Genomic DNA, 18593 nt, shown 5'->3' on the forward strand with positions numbered 1-18593 from the left:
CTCCTCCACCTCTCGCTCTCTCCCTTCTCCTCCTCTCCCTCTCTCCCTTCTCCTCTCTCCCTCCACACCTCTCCCTCTACCTCCTCTCCCTCTCTCCCTCTACCTTCTCTCCCTCCACCTCCTCTCCCTCTCTCTCCTCTCCCTCTCTCCCTCTCTCCCTATAACTCCTCTCCTCTACCTTCTCTCCTCCCTCCCTCCCTACACCTCCTCTCCCTCTCTCCCTCCACCTCCTCTCCTCCACTCCCCTATCCCTCTCTCCCTCCTCCTCCTCTCCCTCCTCCTCCTCTCCCTCTACCACCTCTCCCTCTACCTCTCTCCCTCTCTCCCTCCACCTCATCACCCTCTCTCCCTCCACCTCATCACCCTCCACCTCCTCTCTCCCTCTACCTCCTCTCCCTCTACCTCCTCTCCCTCTCTCCCTCTACCACCTCTCTCTCTCTCCCTCTACCTCCTCTCTCTCTCTCTCCCTCCATCTCCTCTCCCTCCACCTCCTCTCCCTCTCTCCCCCAGGTTCTCAGACTCCTGCTGACCGCGTGGGACCGGCGCCTGGTCTTCTCGGTGGGCACGTCCAGCACCACGGGCGAGTCGGACACGGTCATCTGGAACGAGGTGCACCACAAGACTGAGTTCGGCTCCAACCTTACGGGCCACGGTTACCCCGACCCCAGCCACCTAGACAACGTCCTGGATGAACTGAAAGCACAGGGCATCACCGAGGAAGAGGAGCAATGATGGGATGAAGAGGAGGAGGGAGGAGTCAGGACGATTAATTCATTCAGACTCTACCAGCACTTAAATGGTGTGGCGGTTTGGTGAAGAGGGGAAAGGTCAAATTACATTTTGGAAGATTTTCTGAAGATGCTGATTGATTGTAGGGTCCTAGGGGTTTGAGAGATAACACAGGCACACAGCAGAGGGTGAGGATGTTTGTTTGAGTGACGGCACAGGAGAGAGAGGGAACGAGGGAGAGGGAACGAGAGAGAGAAATAGGCTCAGGCTTTGTTTAGTTTTGACTGTGGTCACAATGATGACCACACTTCTATAGTTAGGTACTAGCTAAATAAATGACAAAGAGTTGAGAGGCGGTACTAACTTATTTACTAACTAATTTACTAACTACTAAAAGAGAGAGAGAGAGAGAGAGAAAGGATAGAAGAGATCAGAGACTGTGGGAGAGAAAGGACAAAGACTGAGAGATGTGAAAGGGGAGGGGGAGGGGACTAAAGAAGGGAGGAAGAGAAGGGAACGAGGGAGAGAGAAGAAGACAAGAGAACGTAGCTGCTATAGAATAGGAGTAGGGGACATTCACTTAGAAATGGTACTACTTTAACACAGCACAGGAAGAGAGTGAGAGAGAAACACAAAGAGGGAGTGAGAGAGGTGAGGGAGGGGGAGAGAGAGAGAGAGAGAGAGGGAGGGGGAGAGAGAGAGAGAGGGAGGAGAGAGAGAGAGAGAGAGGAGAGAGAGAGAGAGAGAGAGAGAGGGAGGGGGAGAGAGAGAGAGAGGGAGGGAGAGAGAGAGAGAGAGGGAGGGAGAGAGAGAGAGAGAGAGAGAGGGAGGGGAGAGAGAGAGAGAGGGAGGGGGAGAGAGAGAGAGGGAGGGAGAGAGAGAGAGAGGGAGGGAGAGAGAGAGAGAGAGGGAGGGGGAGGGAGGAAGAGAGCGAGAGGGGGAGGGAGGGGAAGAGAGAGAGAGAGAGACGGAGAGACGGAGAGAGGGGGGGGGGGAGACGGAGAGAGGGAGGGGGAGGGGGGAGAGAGGGGGGGGAGAGGGAGAGAGATGGAGCCAGCCTGTGCCTATAGTAACCACCTGCTTGAATTAGATTATCAAGTGGCTTGTGCCCATTGTGACTGTTTGTATGTGTAGTCAGACGCCACCTAGTGTCCACTCTACTGAAATACATTCAAAACACTGAATGTGATGAAAAAAACAAACAAATCACCCATTTCTTTTTATAATGATACTCCACTTTTTATTATGAATGCATTATTATCTTCATGTAACATCATTCCATGCATCTTACCTCTTTACATATATTTCAATGTTTTATTTTATACTCTGAATGATTTGAAGTCACGGTTGTTGTACGGTTGTATGTTACGATACGATACTATGGCAGTAAGCCCAGAAGCTATATATGGTACTGTCCATAAAACAACCTTGATGAGTATTGGAAATTATTTATTTCCCTTACTTTTACAATTCAGATCGAAGTTGATGCTGAACCGATGTCTTGCTGTTTGGACTGTACGTACCTGTTGTGTGTATGGAAAGGGGGACATGTCAATTAAACGAGTGCTGCTTACTTTTATAAAGGAGACGAGCATTTGAGATTCCTTGGGAAGACGCAGTTGAGAAATGGTCCGTGATATGAGCCGCCAGTGTTTGAAACCAGGTGAAAAGACGCGAGAAACCAAGAACTTAAAGATTGGACTGGTTGTGGTGTGTTAGTAGGTGAGGAGAGAGTCAGAGAAGGAACAGAATAGCCTGTGAAGAAGAACTGAGTTTTTCCATTACATTAATGATCACACTAAAACCAGTAAAAACCTCAGTATTATACTAACAACATCCGTAGCATATCCACACTGTAAAGCATATACAAAATGGCTACCTCCATTGCATTGGATGGATTGGCTTCAATGCAACTGATTGGGAGTGCAGTGTACCACCTGCTGGCCTTGTTCCTGATGGAGACCCTCTGCACCACCGGCCACTACACCTGTCCAGTCTCAGAGTTGGGTCTATGAAGGACCTATTTATAGGGATGTTACATGACCAGTGTGTGTGTGTGTGAGCTCATGCATATAACATATGCATGCCTTTATACTTGACATGCGTTTGAATGTGTACTGTTTGTACATCAACATGTTTTGAGGTATGATTATATTACCAAACAGCACACTTGGTCATTTTTAGCCCATTATTATCACAATACCCTTTTCTGTTCTTTCTTTCTTTCTTTCAAATTGTCTGTTAGTTAACTTTTTAAAAAATAAAGTGTTTCAACAGTTGTCTTGATCAAATGGTATATTCAGCTCTTTCATTTTGTACATAAGCATTGTTAATGTCTGTCTTTTTTTCCCCAAATCTTTCTTACGGTTGAGTTGACAAGTGATAGTACTTTTTTTCCCTCCACAGTGTACAAAAGTTCTGTATCTAAGTGTCTTTTCTTTGTGAAAAGAAATTTGATGGTAGACTTTTTCTGACTTTATAATGTAATGTACTTTTATACCAAGCCCCTAAGGGTGGCCAGCCCTCCTCCTGGAGACCTGCATGTGCAGGCGTTTGTTCCAGCCCTGCTTTACATCCTGAATTTAATTCTGCTACTCTATCGATCACTCCATAGGGCAAAACAACCTTGATGGGTACTGGAAATTACTTGCTTTTCTGCCTTTTACAATTCAGATAGACGTTGATGCTGAACAGATGTCTTGCTGTTTATACTGTATGTACCTGTTGTATGTATGGAAAGGGGTCGTGTCAATAAAACGAGTGCTGCTTACTTTTATAAAGGAGACGAGCATTTGGGCAACTCCAGTCCTCTTGGGCCATCCCTAGCAAGCACATCGGATGAAACTAATTGTGTTGCCTGACGACTCATCCTGAATTTCATTCCACTACTCTATCGATCACTCCATAGGGCAGGGAGGGCAACTCCAGTCCTCAGGAGCCATCCCTAGCAAACACAGCTGATTAAACTAATTGCATTCTAAACTGAAGATCATGATTCGTTGCTTATTGGACTCAGGTGTCTTAGCTGGTGCTAGGGGGAAAAAAGTGTGACACCTATCAGGCCCACGAGGACTGGAGTTGCCCATCCCTGCCATAGGGCATGGCGTTTGGCTGGAGGAATGTGAATGGGTAGTCAGGCTAGCCTAGCATTTCCCAAACTTGGTCAGGGGGTGCACATTTTGGTTTTGGTTTTCAAATTATCAAAGCTTGATGATGAGTTGATCATTTGAATCACCTGTGTAGCGATAGGGCAAAAACCAAAATGTTCACCCCTTTGGGTCCCGAGGACCGAGTTTGGGAAACGCTGAGCTAACCCCAACCCATCTGAATCTACTAACCATCTGCCCATCAGGAAACTTGATTAGCGGAATCAGGTGTGTTATAGCAGGGCTGGAACAAAAGCCTTCACACCCAGCCCTTCCGTATGTCCCCTTTCCCCATTCAGATGACCCAGTTGTTCATCTACTACTACAACCTCAAGTGTCTTTTGATGTGAAACGTCTTCACACAGCATCTCTTCATCATTGTCCAATTGTTCGTTTGAGGGCAACGGATTAGGTGTTTTACCTCATTCTTGGTGAAGAGGTTGGGAAGGGTGCTGCGTGTAAAGTGAATAATACGTGAAACATCAAAAAATATGTACATAAAACAATTGCTGGAATACAAATGATTAATACAGAAATAAAGAATCGAATGAAGAGTTGTTTGTTTTGATGTCCTTTTCTGTTATGAAATATAGTTGGACTGATTGTACTGATTTGATCAGACATAGAACCCCTCTATTTGCCATATTAGGTAGTATGAACTGGCTTCACACCAAAATTGAAAATGGACTATTCTTCTACATCAGCTCCATGTGTGAACTCCCGCTCAAAGCCTCGTGTTCAACTGCTGAAAGTCTTGAAAACCTCTAAGTTTACCTCTTTACCTTTACGGTATGAAACTCAAAATATATATAATATATTTACTGTGTATTGCAATGTAGTTGGTGCCATATCAAGCCCAAGGCTAGCACATCATTGCGAAATTGTAGAGTTCACGTAGTTGATAGCTAGCTAGCTAGCAGCAGGCTGGCGGTCAGATGTCAAAGCTGTAGCTAGCTAGCTGACATTAGTTCCAGAAAGCCTTCTATTGCAATAAAAAGAGACTGGTTGCAAATAGCTGACAAAAACATCTGACAATGGTTATATATGAGCTACAACAGTGATGTAACGTTAGCTACAAAATACTTTTGTGACAACATCCAACAATGGAACTTGTGATGGAACAGGTCCATTGCTCTACCGCTACACTCCAATGCGCACGTGCGCCCACCATTACCTGTTGCGGGACTTACACTCCCATTTCAGCAGACAGGTTCTTTCAAACCTTACATACAGAAAAGAAGGGGGAAAAACTGCACTGTAGATTGATTTGAAATATATTGCCGGCCAACTGTTGCTTAGCGACAGCCTGGCTAGCTCAGTCGGTAGAGCATGAGACTCTTAATCTCAGGGTCGTGGGTTCGAGCCCCACGTTGGGCGCTCTGTTTTGGTTTTATGGAAACCTAGCTATTTGCGGTTTGAATCAAGTTTGGCTGCTTGAATTATTACCGTTGTCCTTGATATGCAATATGCACTCTTTGAAGAAGCATTATCAATATCCAGATTAATTTACATTTGTTAGTAATTCTTTACCTTCTGTATATATTGATAATGCTTCTTCAAAGAGTGCATACTGCATATCAAGGACAATATTGATGACCCATAAATGTAACATCAGCCAACGAGCCATTCAAAAGTCGACAATGACTGCTACCATCTTATTATAGTGGTGTGGATAGAGTTGCAGTCAGTGGGTGACAATTTGCGCAAGTAAAGAAGGCGCAAAAAGAGTAGTTCCCTGACCGGGAATCGAACCCGGGCCGCGGCGGTGAGAGCGCCGAATCCTAACCACTAGACCACCAGGGAAGGATACAACACTGCAAATCGGTTCACAATTTGAAATGGGACGTATGTGTAATAACTAAATCCATTTTCAATGCGAGTTGGATCTAATGGACCCCATCCCAAAACAACCCCTAGCCCTTACTCCGTACAAACACATTTGAGTAGATCTTAAAGGATAGTTCTGTCGCTAGGAGTTGTTTTAAATCAGTGGTAGTCAAACTATTTCAGCGGGGTACCCATTTTTTCTGCCAGAATTTCTTCGGACCCCAACTTTTCCCCCAATTATTTCTCGCGGCCCCATCCCACCCCACCCCCTATTTTAAAGGATAGACATGGTGCTAGGGGTTGTTTCTGGAATGGCTGAGCACATAGACTAGTACAAACAAAGTATTGCTATAGGGCACAAAATCAAAGTACTGATATTTTATGAGTCATCAATGTCGTCCATGATATGCAGTATGCACTCTTTGAAGAAGCATTATCAATATCCAGATAAATTTACATTAGTGACCCCTAGTGGGGTGGGATGGGGCCGCGAGAAATAATTTGGGGAAAAGTTGGGGTCCGAAGAAATTCTGGCAGAAAAAATGGGTACCCCGCTGAAATAATTTGACTACCACTGATTTAAAACAACTCCTAGCGACAGAACTATCCTTTAAGATCTACTCAAATGTGTTTGTACGGAGTAAGGGCTAGGGGTTCTTTTGGGATGGGGCCCATTAGATCCAACTCGCATTGAAAATGGATTTAGTTATTACACATACGTACCGTTTCAAATTGTGAACCGATTTGCAGTGTTGTATCCTTCCCTGGTGGTCTAGTGGTTAGGATTCGGCGCTCTCACCGCCGCGGCCCGGGTTCGATTCCCGGTCAGGGAACTACTCTTTTTGCGCCTTCTTTACTTGCGCAAATTGTCACCCACTGACTGCAACTCTATCCACACCACTATAATAAGATGGTAGCAGTCATTGTCGACTTTTGAATGGCTCGTTGGCTGATGTTACATTTATGACATGATTACAAAAACACATTCCTTCGAGCCGGATTTGAACCAGCGACCTAAGGATTTCGGTACTATAACATTCTACAGTCCTCCGCTCTACCAACTGAGCTATCGAAGGTCCACGTATGATTGGAATTCTTTTGTATCCTAGGAATTGTAAACCTAGACTACTCCTTACGGACACTAGAGGTGCAAGTCTTATTCTCTACTGGGAGATGTGCGAACAACAGGTTAAATTATATATTTTGCGCGCATTTATGAGGTAGGAAAAAAAGTCCTCCTTCGAGCCGGATTTGAACCAGCGACCTAAGGATTTCCACATTTAGCGTTCTACAGTCCTCCGCTCTACCAACTGAGCTATCGAAGGACCACGAATGTGTGGAATTGTGGATAAACTGTGTCTTTTTAATTATTCTGTATGATTGGGTTGTAAACCTAGATTATTTAAGGAAAATTGAAATGCACGTCTTATTCTCTATAGGGGAATGGGCGAACAACAGGTAGAGTTATATATTTTGCGTGCATTTATGAGGTAGGAAAAAAGTCCTCCTTCGAGCCGGATTTGAACCAGCGACCTAAGGATTTCAGCATTTAGCATTCTACAGTCCTCCGCTCTACCAACTGAGCTATCGAAGGGGCGTGGAAGAGGCGTTGGATCATCAGTAGATGTTTTTACACTGGCACCGATTTTAGTATTTTCTACCGGAAGTTGATCAACGTCGGCCATTCAGCCATCGTGAGATTTTTGTGTATTGAGCGCTCGTTAGAACGGTCGAAATGTCTATAAACGGGTCTTTCCAGGCACAACTTTCTTCAATTATGGAGACGCTGACGACATCTGCCGTTGCAGAGATTACAAAACTGGTCGATTACAGTTCTGCCCTTCTATTCTCTGAGATATCCCGACAACGGGGAGAGAACGATGCTCTTCGGAAGGCATTGCACTGTATGCAAATCGAGTTCAGGACCGAGAGACCAAAGCGGCGCAACCCTTCTGTTGACATATCTTTAGAAGTTCAGCTTTGCGACGAGATCCGTACGTTGTAGTGTGACGATTTTCTCTTATAGCGACTGCAGCTAGCTATCTCTGTGTAATCATGCATGTAAAAAGTCACTATAAGTAGCCTACGTCATCCTTTTATTGTTGTGTGCAGAGAATAATAAAGCGGTGGGGGACCAGTGGTTTCCGGACAAGCAGTTGGCTGTGAGTGAGAGGCACGAAGTGGGAGAAACCAGTGCACCGCAGCGCAGCACAGTGAAGGAGGAGGTTGGTTCACACTCATATTTATGGTGTCTGGTCCTTGAACTGCTACATGTCAATGTTGGCCTAGCTACATGGATTATGTACTGTATGAATGAATTATAAGACTCGGATGGAACAACACCTCTCATTATGTTCTTGTTTTACCAAATTGACCACTTTTTACTCTTAACGGTAACGTTATATTGACAACCAATTAATAGTGAGTGTAGCAAAACATCTGTTTATATCACATTAGAAACCCCCGTGTGTCAGAGAGAAAAGTATTGATCTAAAATACAAAGTACCTGTGGGTCAGTGGCAGTCACTCACCCATGTTGTTCAATTTGTGTCCACATACAAACGTTAGCTTTGGAGTTCAGTGGCTTGTATGTTATAGAAGTGGTATAAAGGCTTTAAATGTTAGTTTAAACATTTAACCTCCTATTTGTTGCAGTGTCCTGATGTGAAACAGATCATTTTACAAACAGACCCTGAAGGTGAGGACAGGCCGGAGGAGGTTGTGGAGACTAGTCACCTGGACAGGCCGGAGGAGGTTGTGGAGGCTAGTCACCTGGAGGAAGTAGAGCACATCAGTGGAGAAGAAAATGGTAGTTATATCTGTCGATACTACTAACACTGTGATCACGTTGACAGTGTTCTGTTCTGTGTATATAGTGGACAGATTAATAGTTGATCGCTTATGAACTGCACTTTTTCTACCTGTGTTTACTGTCCCTTCTCTGTTTGAGTATGTGCTTTTATGTATGCACAGAGCCGCAACCAACATTTCCCAACAGGGATAAACAAGTCATTATCTTATCTCATGTTAAAGCTGACTTTAAATGAGAACTAACTTGAATGTTAAAACGCATGTTGTTCTGATACTTCCCGCTAAACTACGTTGTTATTGTCAACAAATGCTCCATAACCGTCACTTGACTCTCCCTGTTTCTGCAGGTTGCCTGTCCCTAGAAAATGATTTCCAGGCCATGGACGAGAACCAGTTGGAGCCGCACCACAGCTCCACCGCAGAGCCCGAGGAAGAAGACACCAGCCAAGGCTTCAGCCAGGAGCTGGAGATGTGGGTCAAGTCTGAGCCGGGATCGGAGAGCGACACGGTCAGCTTCACCCCCAGTGACACAGAAAACAAGATAGTCGACCACCTCACGGCCAGGGAAATGCACGCCTGTTCGTACTGCAACAAACTCTTCAACTACTGTAGCCAACTGATAATCCACGAGCGGGTTCACACGAGAGAGAGGCCGTTCATCTGCAAACAGTGCGGCAAGGGTTTCTCCCAGATCAACAACCTCAAGAAACACCAGCTCTCTCACAGGGGAGGGGAGGGTGAGCACGAGTGTGAGGAGTGTGGCAAGGCGTTCCGTCACGCTCAGAGTCTGAAGAATCATATGGCAGCCGCTCACGGCTTCGGCACGAGGTTGGACTGCGAGACGTGCGGCAAGACGTTTTACAATAAGAGCGCTCTCATCGCACACTCGACCAGTCACAGCAGGGCTTTCGGCTGCGAGATATGCGGGAAGGCTTTCGGTACGAAGCAGACTCTTAAGACCCACCGGTTTACTCACACGGGGGAGCGTCCGTTCATCTGCAACTACTGCGGCAAGAGCTTTGCCTACCTCTGTAACCTTAAAACTCACGAGAGGGTTCACACTGGGGAGAAGCCCTTTGGCTGTGAGCGGTGTGGCAGGTGTTTCACTCAGAAACACTGCGTGGAGAAACACCTGTGTAAAGCTTAAGGAGCTATAGAAATACAAAGTAACTGCAGCAAACTACCGTTGGCACAAAATGTTCCATGGCCGTAACATTCTAATCTGCATTCTGACTAGGATGTTGTGGTCTTGTAGCCTGGGTACCAGTGTGTTTAGCTAACGTTCCACTCTTTGTGTCATGTGCCATAGAGACTGGCCTTTCTTCAATCTCAGCGTTCAATATGCAGCTGGATTTTGCGAGGAGTTGCTAATTGGTTGTTGGAAATAACGTGATTGTTTGGCAGAGTACAAGGAGTGGTATATTAGCTAAACAGACTGGTACGCAGGCTAGTGGTCTTGTGCCATCATGGGGGAAATTCTAAACCTAAAACCAAGTTTGTTGAATTCTGCGTACTCTATTGCTATGTTGAGGAGACTTAAGTGTCTCAAGTAAAGTGTCTACATGTGTGTGGCACAGATTGACCTGTGCATACATTTATTATTTTTTAAATAATATCACATTGTTATTTTAGGTAATTTTATCACTGTTTAGTTCAATTTTAGCTGACATTTAATTTTTAAGATTACAAAGTACATCGACAGTGACTACTACAACTTCTATCATTACTGTGGCTGTAACAACAGTGGGAGGGGGTTGACATACCAAGCTTCTAAATCAAATCACCCCTTCACATTCTAATTGGACAGAAATAGATCTCCCCCTGTTTAGTTAAGTTTCTCTCAAAGTTTATTGGTTGTCACTAGCTTCCACAGCCACAATGTCATAAACCCTGCCTGTTTCTACAATGTATCTTCTTAAAGTTAGATTTGAAACCTAACCAAACTGCTAACCTTATGCCTAACCCTAACCTTAACATGAAGACCAAAAATGTACAGTGAGGGAAAAAAGTATTTGATCCCCTGCTGGTTTTGTACGTTTGCCCACTGACAAAGAAATGATCAGTCTATAATTTTAATGGTAGGTTTATTTGAACAGTGAGAGACAGAATAACAACAAAAAAATCCAGAAAAACGCATGTCAAAAATGTTATAAATTGATTTGCATTTTAATGAGGGAAATAAGTATGAGCCACTCCTTTGTTGCCTTGACTTAGTACTTGGTGCCAACAAGGGTTTTGCCACCAAGTACTAAGTCATGTTTTGCAGAGGGGTCAAATACTTATTTCCCGCATTAAAATGCAAATCAATTTATTAAATTTTTGACATGCGTTTTGCAGGATTTTGTTGTTATTCTGTCTCTCACTGTTCAAACAAATCTACCATTAAAATTATAGACTGATCATTTCTTTGTCAGTGGGCAAATGTATAAAATCAGCAGGGGATCAAATACTTTTTTCCCTCACAGTAAATACATACATTTTTACGATATAGCCAATTGTGACTTTGTGGCTGTGGAATCTAGTGAAAACAAAGTTTATTCTGATCAAGGTAGTTTTCTCTTCTGCACTTTTTTAATCTACTACAAATATTAGCCTACATATATTTTATCTGTTTGTTTTAACAAATACAATTTCGACAAAGCAGCTGGTATTCACTTTGTACATTATATCCAATCCATACTTTACATTGTAATAAAAAATATAAATATTGTATTCTGTCCTGAGTCTATATATATATATATATATATATATATATATATATATATATATATATATATATATATATATATATATATATACAGTTGAAGTCGGAAGTTTACATACACTTAGGTTGGAGTCATTAAAACTCGTTTTTCAACCACTACACAAATGTCTTGTTAACAAACTATAGTTTTGGCAAGTCGGTTAGGACATCTACTTTGTGCATGACACAAGTCATTTTTCCAACAATTGTTTACAGACAGATTATTTCACTTACAATTCACTGTATCACAATTCCAGTGGGTCAGAAGTTTACATACACTAAGTTGACTGTGCCGTTAAACAGCTTGGAAAACTCCAGAAAATGATGTCATGGCTTTAGAAGCTTCTGATAGGCTAATTGACATCATTTGAGTCAATTGGAGGTGTACCTGTGGATGTATTTCAAGGCCTACCTTCAAACTCAGTGCCTCTTTGCTTGACATCATGGGAAAATCAAAAGAAATCAGCCAAGACCTCAGAAAAAAAATTGTAGAACTCCACAAGTCTGGTTCATCCCTGGGAGCAATTTCCAAACGCCTGAAGGTACCACATTCATCTGTACAAACAATAGTACGCAAGTATAAACACCATTGGACCATGCAACCGTCATACCGCTCAGGAAGGAGACGCGTTCTGTCTCCTAGAGATGAACGTACTTTGGTGCGAAAAGTGCAAATCAATCCCAGAACAACAGCAAAGGACCTTGTGAAGATGCTGGAGCAAACATGTACAAAAGTATCTATATCCACAGTAAAACGACTCCTATATCGACATAACCTGAAAGGCCGCTCAGCAAGGAAGAAGCCACCGCTCCAAAACTGCCATAAAAAAGCCAGACTACGGTTTGCAACTGCACGAGGAGAAAAGATCGTACTTTTTTGAGAAATGTCCTCTGGTCTGATGAAACAAAAATAGAACTGTTTGGCCATAATGACTATCGTTATGTTTGGAGGAAAAGGGGGGTATCTTGCAAGCCGAAGAACACCATCCCAACCGTGAAGCACGGGGATGGCAGTATCATGCTGTGGGGGTGCTTTGCTGCAGGAGGGACTGGTGCACTTCACAAAATAGATGGCATCATGAGGAAGGAAAATGATGTGGATATATTGAAGCAACATCTCAAGACATCAGTCAAGAAGTTAAAGCTTGGTCGCAAATGGGTCTTCCAAATGGACAATGACCCCAAGCATACTTCCAAAGTTGTGGCAAAATGGCTTAAGGACAACAGAGTCAAGGTATTGGAGTGGCCATCACAAAGCCCTGACCTCAATCCTATAGAAAATTTGTGGGCAGAACTGAAAAAGCATGTGCGAGCAAGGAGGCCTACAAACCTGACTCAGTTACACCAGCTCTGTCAGGAGGAATGGGCCAAAATTCACCCAACTTATTGTGGGAAGCTTGTGGAAGGCTACCTGAAATGTTTGACCCAAGTTAAACAATTTAAAGGCAACGCTACCAAATACTAATTGAGTGTATGTAAACTTCTCACCCACTGGGGATGTGATGAAAGAAATAAAAGCTGAAATAAATCATTCTCTCTACTATTATTCTGACATTTCACATTCTTAAAATAAAGTGGTGATCCTAGCTGACCTAAGACAGGGAATTTTTACTAGGATTAAATGTCAGGAATTGTGAAAAACTGAGTTTAAATGTATTTGGCTAAGGTGTATGTAAACTTCCGACTTCAACTGTATATAGCATAACATATACCATTGCATTTAATTGAGAAAACAGTTCTTGACGATACATATTTCACTTGGTCTGGGTATTAAGTATTGCTAGAATAACTTTTTATTTCTTTCACTTTCATCTTAAAGCGACAGTCAGCAGTTGAAACAATAACAAAGGGTCCTAGCCGCCCCCCTGTTTCAGTAAAAAGCTTAAGGATGGGGCTGAAGTGATGTAGCAACTCTCAAATTCATAGACATAGCTATGGATGGAAGGACTGACCAACTGTAATATCAAAATTATAGTTTTAACCATGTTTTGAACCTATATAGTGTTTGTTTACATTTACTTTGTTTACAAAGATTGGGGTAAAAAAAGCATACATTTTGCATTCTGATGAGGTAAGACAGTTGAATCTAGCTCATGAGGCATTTATAAGTTATATTCTTCAAGAATCAATGAGTACATATAATTATTTTATACGTCCAAAATGGTAGCGAGCTACACACTTTTCTGTGACGGGTATCAAATGGAAGATGCTGGAGCAGAGCCAAGAGACAGTATAGAATCACTGGCTGAAGTTGAGGAACTGTCGGGGAGTCGGTAGACTAAATAATTGTATGAGATGAGTTCATTGGATATAAAATGTACAATTCATGTGCTAGCAAGCAATGTAGATAAATACAGCCACTGCAGTAACTAAAAGAAAAGCCTGGCTAGCTAACCTGAGCTAGCTAACTTGATAGCTAACGCTAGCTGACTGTCCTCATGGTAGAAATGAAGTGCTAACTATGCAAGTAGCTTAGCTAATACACAGAGATAGGTTAAACTTGAAGTACCTGGCCATTCAAGCAATGTATAGGAATTCTAGAAATCAGCTGAAAAAGCACTATGCCCAAGTGTGTAAAAACCGAGAATAGTTAAAGCTACTCCTTGCTGCACTCCATTTGGGTGGAAGGGAGGATATGACATTCAGGGATTTTGATGAATACAATAAAGGGTCCCTCCCCAATGAAATGCTTGTATCTCTCCACCAGCTGAGCAACCCGCTCTCACCTGAGTTTAGTGGATAAAAAAAAAAAATGGATTGCCGAAATCCAATCAGATAACTTTTGAAAAACTGGGCCCAGGTGATTGGACAGATGTGAGTTCCCAGAGTGACTAAATTATACTAAATTACAGTAGAAGCCGATTTTTTCATTTTATAGGTGTAGCCAGCCTGCTACAGTAGTTCAATCAACTCCTATCCCCCTTTGCTCTTGCTCGTCTATGCCAATGAAGTCCAGTAGGTGGCGGTATAGGCCTACAGATTTCTCTTTTTCATTCGTGGCAGGCGCACCACCACTGTCACAGAGGCCAGCAGGAAACGAACGAGTGAGCTTTTGACATGAGGTAAGTTATTACAAGCTATAGTTAAGTTAACCGTTGAGATGGATGGTTTATTTGTGACATTTGGCCAGTATAATAGGCCCTGTTAGGCTTGTTGTGACTGAATGCAAGCGAGAGTTTGGCTGCTGATGCTCGCTCTAATTGTGCCTTTGATTGAATTGTTAGTAGCTAACTAACTAACGTTAGCTTCAGTCTGTGTGAGAAAACATAGGGCTGGATCGATTGCAATGGAGTAAAAACTAGTCTTATTTGTCGTACTAGTTTCTATTCAAAGTTTATCATCTTTTTTCATGCCTCAAATTGATCCAAAGTTTAGTTGTCTTGTGTGACAGTGTGGATTCAACAATCAGCAATAATATTCAACAATCTGGCAAGTAGTTCAGTGTTTCCAAACCTCTTTTTTATCTTCTCAGGCTCACAGCCCAGCGTGAACATCTGTTTTATCTGATCTGTCAAATACTTCAAGATGAGTAGTCAGGTGTGTTAGTACTGGGATAAAACAAGAACGTGTAGGCTACCTATGGTGGCCCCAAGGCCATTGAACATCACACTTCCTTGTGTGAAATATGCAGGCCTCAGTGGTAAATTTACAAGGAAGATAGGCGCCACCATCGAATAGGTGATCATTAAATGGTGCCTAATTTTCCCATTTATTTGGGCTCAACTTTAGACCACTATTCTTTCATTTTGGAATTAATTTCAATACGTAGGCCTAGCCTATATGATTTAGAAAGTGTATGATTCCAATCTCCTGTCTTATCATTAATCTAGGACTATTTGTTCACATTAAGGCTGCAAGGATGAGAATAACCTGATTAGGTCTCCAACGTAACATTAACGCATAGGAATAAGTAAACAGACTGATTCAGCTTCAAATACCTGGATCATCTCCCACCAAACAAACAATGGACAAGTCTCTTAAAACGCTGCTGGAAAAGCACAACACCCAAGTGCGTAAAAACCGCACTGCGCTGAAACGGATCATTGATGCCGCAGCTTGTTTAGGTGTAATGGAGGATGTGATGTTCAGGGATTTCGAGGGAACTCCTTGGGACAGTTCTCTCGATGAAAAGTACAGTGATCTTTGCAAGGCGCTCTTCTGCCATGACAGTTCTCGGGAACGCGTGAAAAATCTTGCCCTATCTAACTGCGTTCCAAACGTCAGCGACCTGATTGCATGTAGCGCCGAAGCTCTCCTAGGTGAGATCAAAGAAGATATCAGAGCAGCTCCTTTCTTTGCAATGCAAATTGATGAACACACCGACGCCAGCGGTCAATTCCTACACTCCATCACGGTGGGGTTTGTAGACAAGTTTGGATCCATTCAGGAGCATTTCCTTGGCTTCCATAACGTTACGAGATGAGATTCGCAGTCGCTGTGTGGCTTTATAAAAGCGCAAATGGCCGACTTTGACATCAAGAACAAACTGGTGGCTTATGCCTATGATAGGAAGGTTGTGTGTGCACGTGAGCTTAACCAGCTGAATACGAAAGTGAGGGAGATGGCTCCAAACGCTGTCTTCATTAACTCCCCAGCACATCACCTCGGCTCTGTGCTCAGTGATGGCACTGTATGTATCAGTGAGGCCGCTGTTTTCTTTTCTCAACTGAAGGGCTTCGCCTCATTCTTCTCAGCCTCCCTGAAAAGGCTGAAGACATTCCACGAAGCCTGGAGCGCCTTGTTCAAAGCCCGTCTTAAATTGAGCCTTGACCTCACTTCGATATCACGCCTCAACTTGACGCTGCTTACCGCTGTGGCCAGCAACTACGACGAGGTTTACGACACCCTGTACCACATCATGAACCAGAGACAGCCTCGCATAGACAGCGAGATCAGCTCCTCTGCCAACAGCCTGGTTTTGATCCTGGAGGATTTCGAGTTTGCATTCCTGCTCTTCACCTACGAGCAGGTCTTCCCAAACATTGAGTTTGCGTTCGACAAACTGAAGCTCAAAGCCATGGACGTGGCAGCCTGCCAGGATTGCCTCGCTGAACTGATTTGCCACATTCAGACCAAAAAGTTGGATTCTGCATTCGAAAGCGCGTACCAGCAAGCAGCCAATTATACAGAGCACCCAGGTGAGACCCTCCGGAGGAAGATGAAGCGAAGTGGCAACGGCATTGGGCCAGACGAAGACCCTCAGACTCACTTCAAGGCCCTGTACCACACAGTTCTGGAAAACCTCATCTCTCAGATCCAGGAGCGTTACACACATCTGGACGACCTACGGTTCCTCGAGCTGCTGGATCGAGACAAGTCCACGGAAATGAATGTCCATTTCCCGACAGAGGCCTTCGAAAGCCTGGCGAAACTCTATGGTGGCTTCTTCGACATGGACAGGCTCAGAGCGGACCTGAAGGAGCTTTACGCAGACCAAGGACTGCAACGGGACAGTGTCCGTCACTGTGACTGGATCCGATCCCAGAGGAGAAACAAGAAGTCCTTGCCGGAGCTCTACAGGCTGTTGTGCTTGATGGCGACCATCGGGGTCTCTTCAACCGGCATGGATGAGGGGGAGCACTTCCTGAAACGCATTGAGGACTTTGCGAAATCGGCAAAGGTGCAAGACCAACTCCACAAGGATATGGCCATGCTGTTCATCGAGAAGGATCGGCTGGAGACTTTTCAGAAGAAACATATCTGGTACGACAGCGTCACCGACCTCTGGGCCAGAAAGACCAAGAGAGAAGCAGAATTCATCATCAAGGTAAGTTGTTGGTGGGAAGGTGGAGACTGAAATGTGTGTATTGTGCATTGCGTTAATGAAATGGCACAGTTGTTATTGAAGCTTGTGATGAATATGTTAGACAGCTGAGGACTGGTTGAAAAGAGCATCGGCGCCAATGAAATCTCCGTGCTCACAAGTCAATAAGCAGAAAGCTGTATCCAAGGTGTCTGGGCCCAACGTGGCAGTTAAGGGTAAGTCATGGGGTTCATTTCATTAGTCCAGTGTTTCTTAATCCTGGTCCTGGGGACCTAAATGTGTTGTTTTTACCCTAGCACTACACAGCTGATTCAAGTGATCAACTCATCAAGCTTTGATGGTTTGAATCAGCTGTGTAGTGCTATGTTTAAAAAAAAACAAGCTAAAATGTGCAGCCCAAGGGTCCCCAGGACCAGGGTTAAGAGGCACTGCATCAGTCTGTAGTAAAGTACCTACCTCGTCTCCTCTGCTTTGATCTGAAAATTCAGGACAGGTGAAAGCTTTGGTAAATCAGCTGGCTGTTTCTCTCACATCAGCGCCAATCTAAGGAGAGGAGGCAAGGAAGCCTCTTGTTAAAGGGGGGGAAACAGAAAACATTTAGGCCTAGCTGACGTACGCAGCCCTTCAGTGAATTGACACTGGTTGTGAGCACACAAGATTCATGTCTGTGCCCTTTGTTTGCATTTGATCTCCAGAGAATGACAAGCTCCATGCAACCCAGGGTGGTGCAGCAGAGGCAGGACAGATCATCATAGAGAAGTCAAAGGATGGCACCAAAGCCAAGAAACCTGAGACCACAGGAGCCCAACACACTTGAAAAGCCACTGAGCAGGGAGTACCAGTAGAGTGCAGTAAGTACAATTGACCACTAGATGGTGCTCTGAGTAACTAAAACTGATTTCCGCACTTAGACGTCACCTATGTCTTGGAAGAAGAACATTACATCTGTACCTTGGGAACACAATTTTACATTTCACAATTTCATATTCTACCTATAACTTAAATACTTGATAGAAGAGTTTTCATTGGCCTGTTGTCTGGAGCGTCTGCTCAGTTCACTGTATAACCAAACTGATGACTTTAGGTTCAAACTAATAGTTGTTTACCTTTTACCCCCTAAGGAAAATGTACATCCGAATTTGAGTTAACCAAGTTGTCAACTGTAATTTTGTTTTCATGAAAATAAATTTTGTTTTAATGACAAGAACTAGTTGCACTTTCTACAGGTTGTGTATGACCAACGTTCATTGTAAAAAGCTTTGTTTGAATAGAACAACTTATAAAATGGTGCCTTTTAATCTTCTGTAAATTCTAAAGTTGGTTTCCACACCATATTTTGAGATTAGGTTATTTTACGGATCCCTTTTCTACAATGTACAGTATGAAGATGTCAAGGTCTGTTTACATGACTTCAGTTGAATATGGATTCATCTGGATTTTCAGTGTGTTTGTTAAATGACACCATGTTACTTTGCCATGTTAAGTTGTTTCTGTTACTGCCTGGGCTTTAGCTGAGCCCAAGGCAGGTCTCTATAAACAGGTCAATTGAGGCTCAATAAATTGAGGATACTCC

General features: G+C 43.6%; 2 protein-coding genes across 3 annotated transcripts; both read left to right on the forward strand.

Moving 5' to 3' along the window:
* Positions 1-7404: 7404 nt before the first annotated feature.
* On the forward strand, positions 7405-10611 carry LOC311110495 (uncharacterized protein). The gene is made up of 4 exons (XM_084189055.1): positions 7405-7696; positions 7815-7927; positions 8358-8511; positions 8861-10611. Exons 1-4 carry the CDS (start codon positions 7438-7440, stop codon positions 9658-9660), a joined length of 1326 nt encoding a protein of 441 aa, XP_084045181.1. The 5' UTR covers positions 7405-7437; the 3' UTR covers positions 9661-10611.
* Positions 10612-14277: 3666 nt separating this feature from the next.
* On the forward strand, positions 14278-18593 carry LOC311110455 (uncharacterized protein). Of its 2 annotated transcripts, none has more exons than XM_084189006.1 (4): positions 14278-14318; positions 15087-17023; positions 17124-17235; positions 17716-18593. In XM_084189006.1, the coding sequence occupies exons 2-4, from the start codon at positions 15716-15718 to the stop codon at positions 17835-17837; spliced, it is 1542 nt and encodes a 513-aa protein (XP_084045132.1). In that variant the 5' UTR covers positions 14278-14318; positions 15087-15715; the 3' UTR covers positions 17838-18593. The 2 variants fall into 2 exon arrangements, with proteins under 2 accessions (XP_084045132.1, XP_084045133.1); XM_084189007.1 differs by having other exon boundaries at positions 14285-14318; positions 15107-17023.

Source organism: Coregonus lavaretus (genome assembly GCF_964263955.1).
Source record: "Coregonus lavaretus genome assembly, contig: SUPER_35_unloc_6, whole genome shotgun sequence".
In the NCBI taxonomy this organism is placed as follows: Eukaryota; Metazoa; Chordata; class Actinopteri; order Salmoniformes; family Salmonidae; genus Coregonus; species Coregonus lavaretus.

Coding starts and splice junctions, on each gene's coding strand:
- LOC311110495 (XM_084189055.1), top strand. CDS start 7,438: ATGTCTATAAACGGGTCTTTCCAGGCACAACTTTCTTCAATTATGGAG. Junction 7,697..7,814: donor TCAGCTTTGCGACGAGATCC/GTACGTTGTAGT, acceptor TGTTGTGTGCAG/AGAATAATAAAGCGGTGGGG. Junction 7,928..8,357: donor GCAGCACAGTGAAGGAGGAG/GTTGGTTCACAC, acceptor TATTTGTTGCAG/TGTCCTGATGTGAAACAGAT.
- LOC311110455 (XM_084189006.1), top strand. CDS start 15,716: ATGGCCGACTTTGACATCAAGAACAAACTGGTGGCTTATGCCTATGAT. Junction 17,024..17,123: donor AAGCAGAATTCATCATCAAG/GTAAGTTGTTGG, acceptor TGAATATGTTAG/ACAGCTGAGGACTGGTTGAA. Junction 17,236..17,715: donor GCCCAACGTGGCAGTTAAGG/GTAAGTCATGGG, acceptor TTTGATCTCCAG/AGAATGACAAGCTCCATGCA.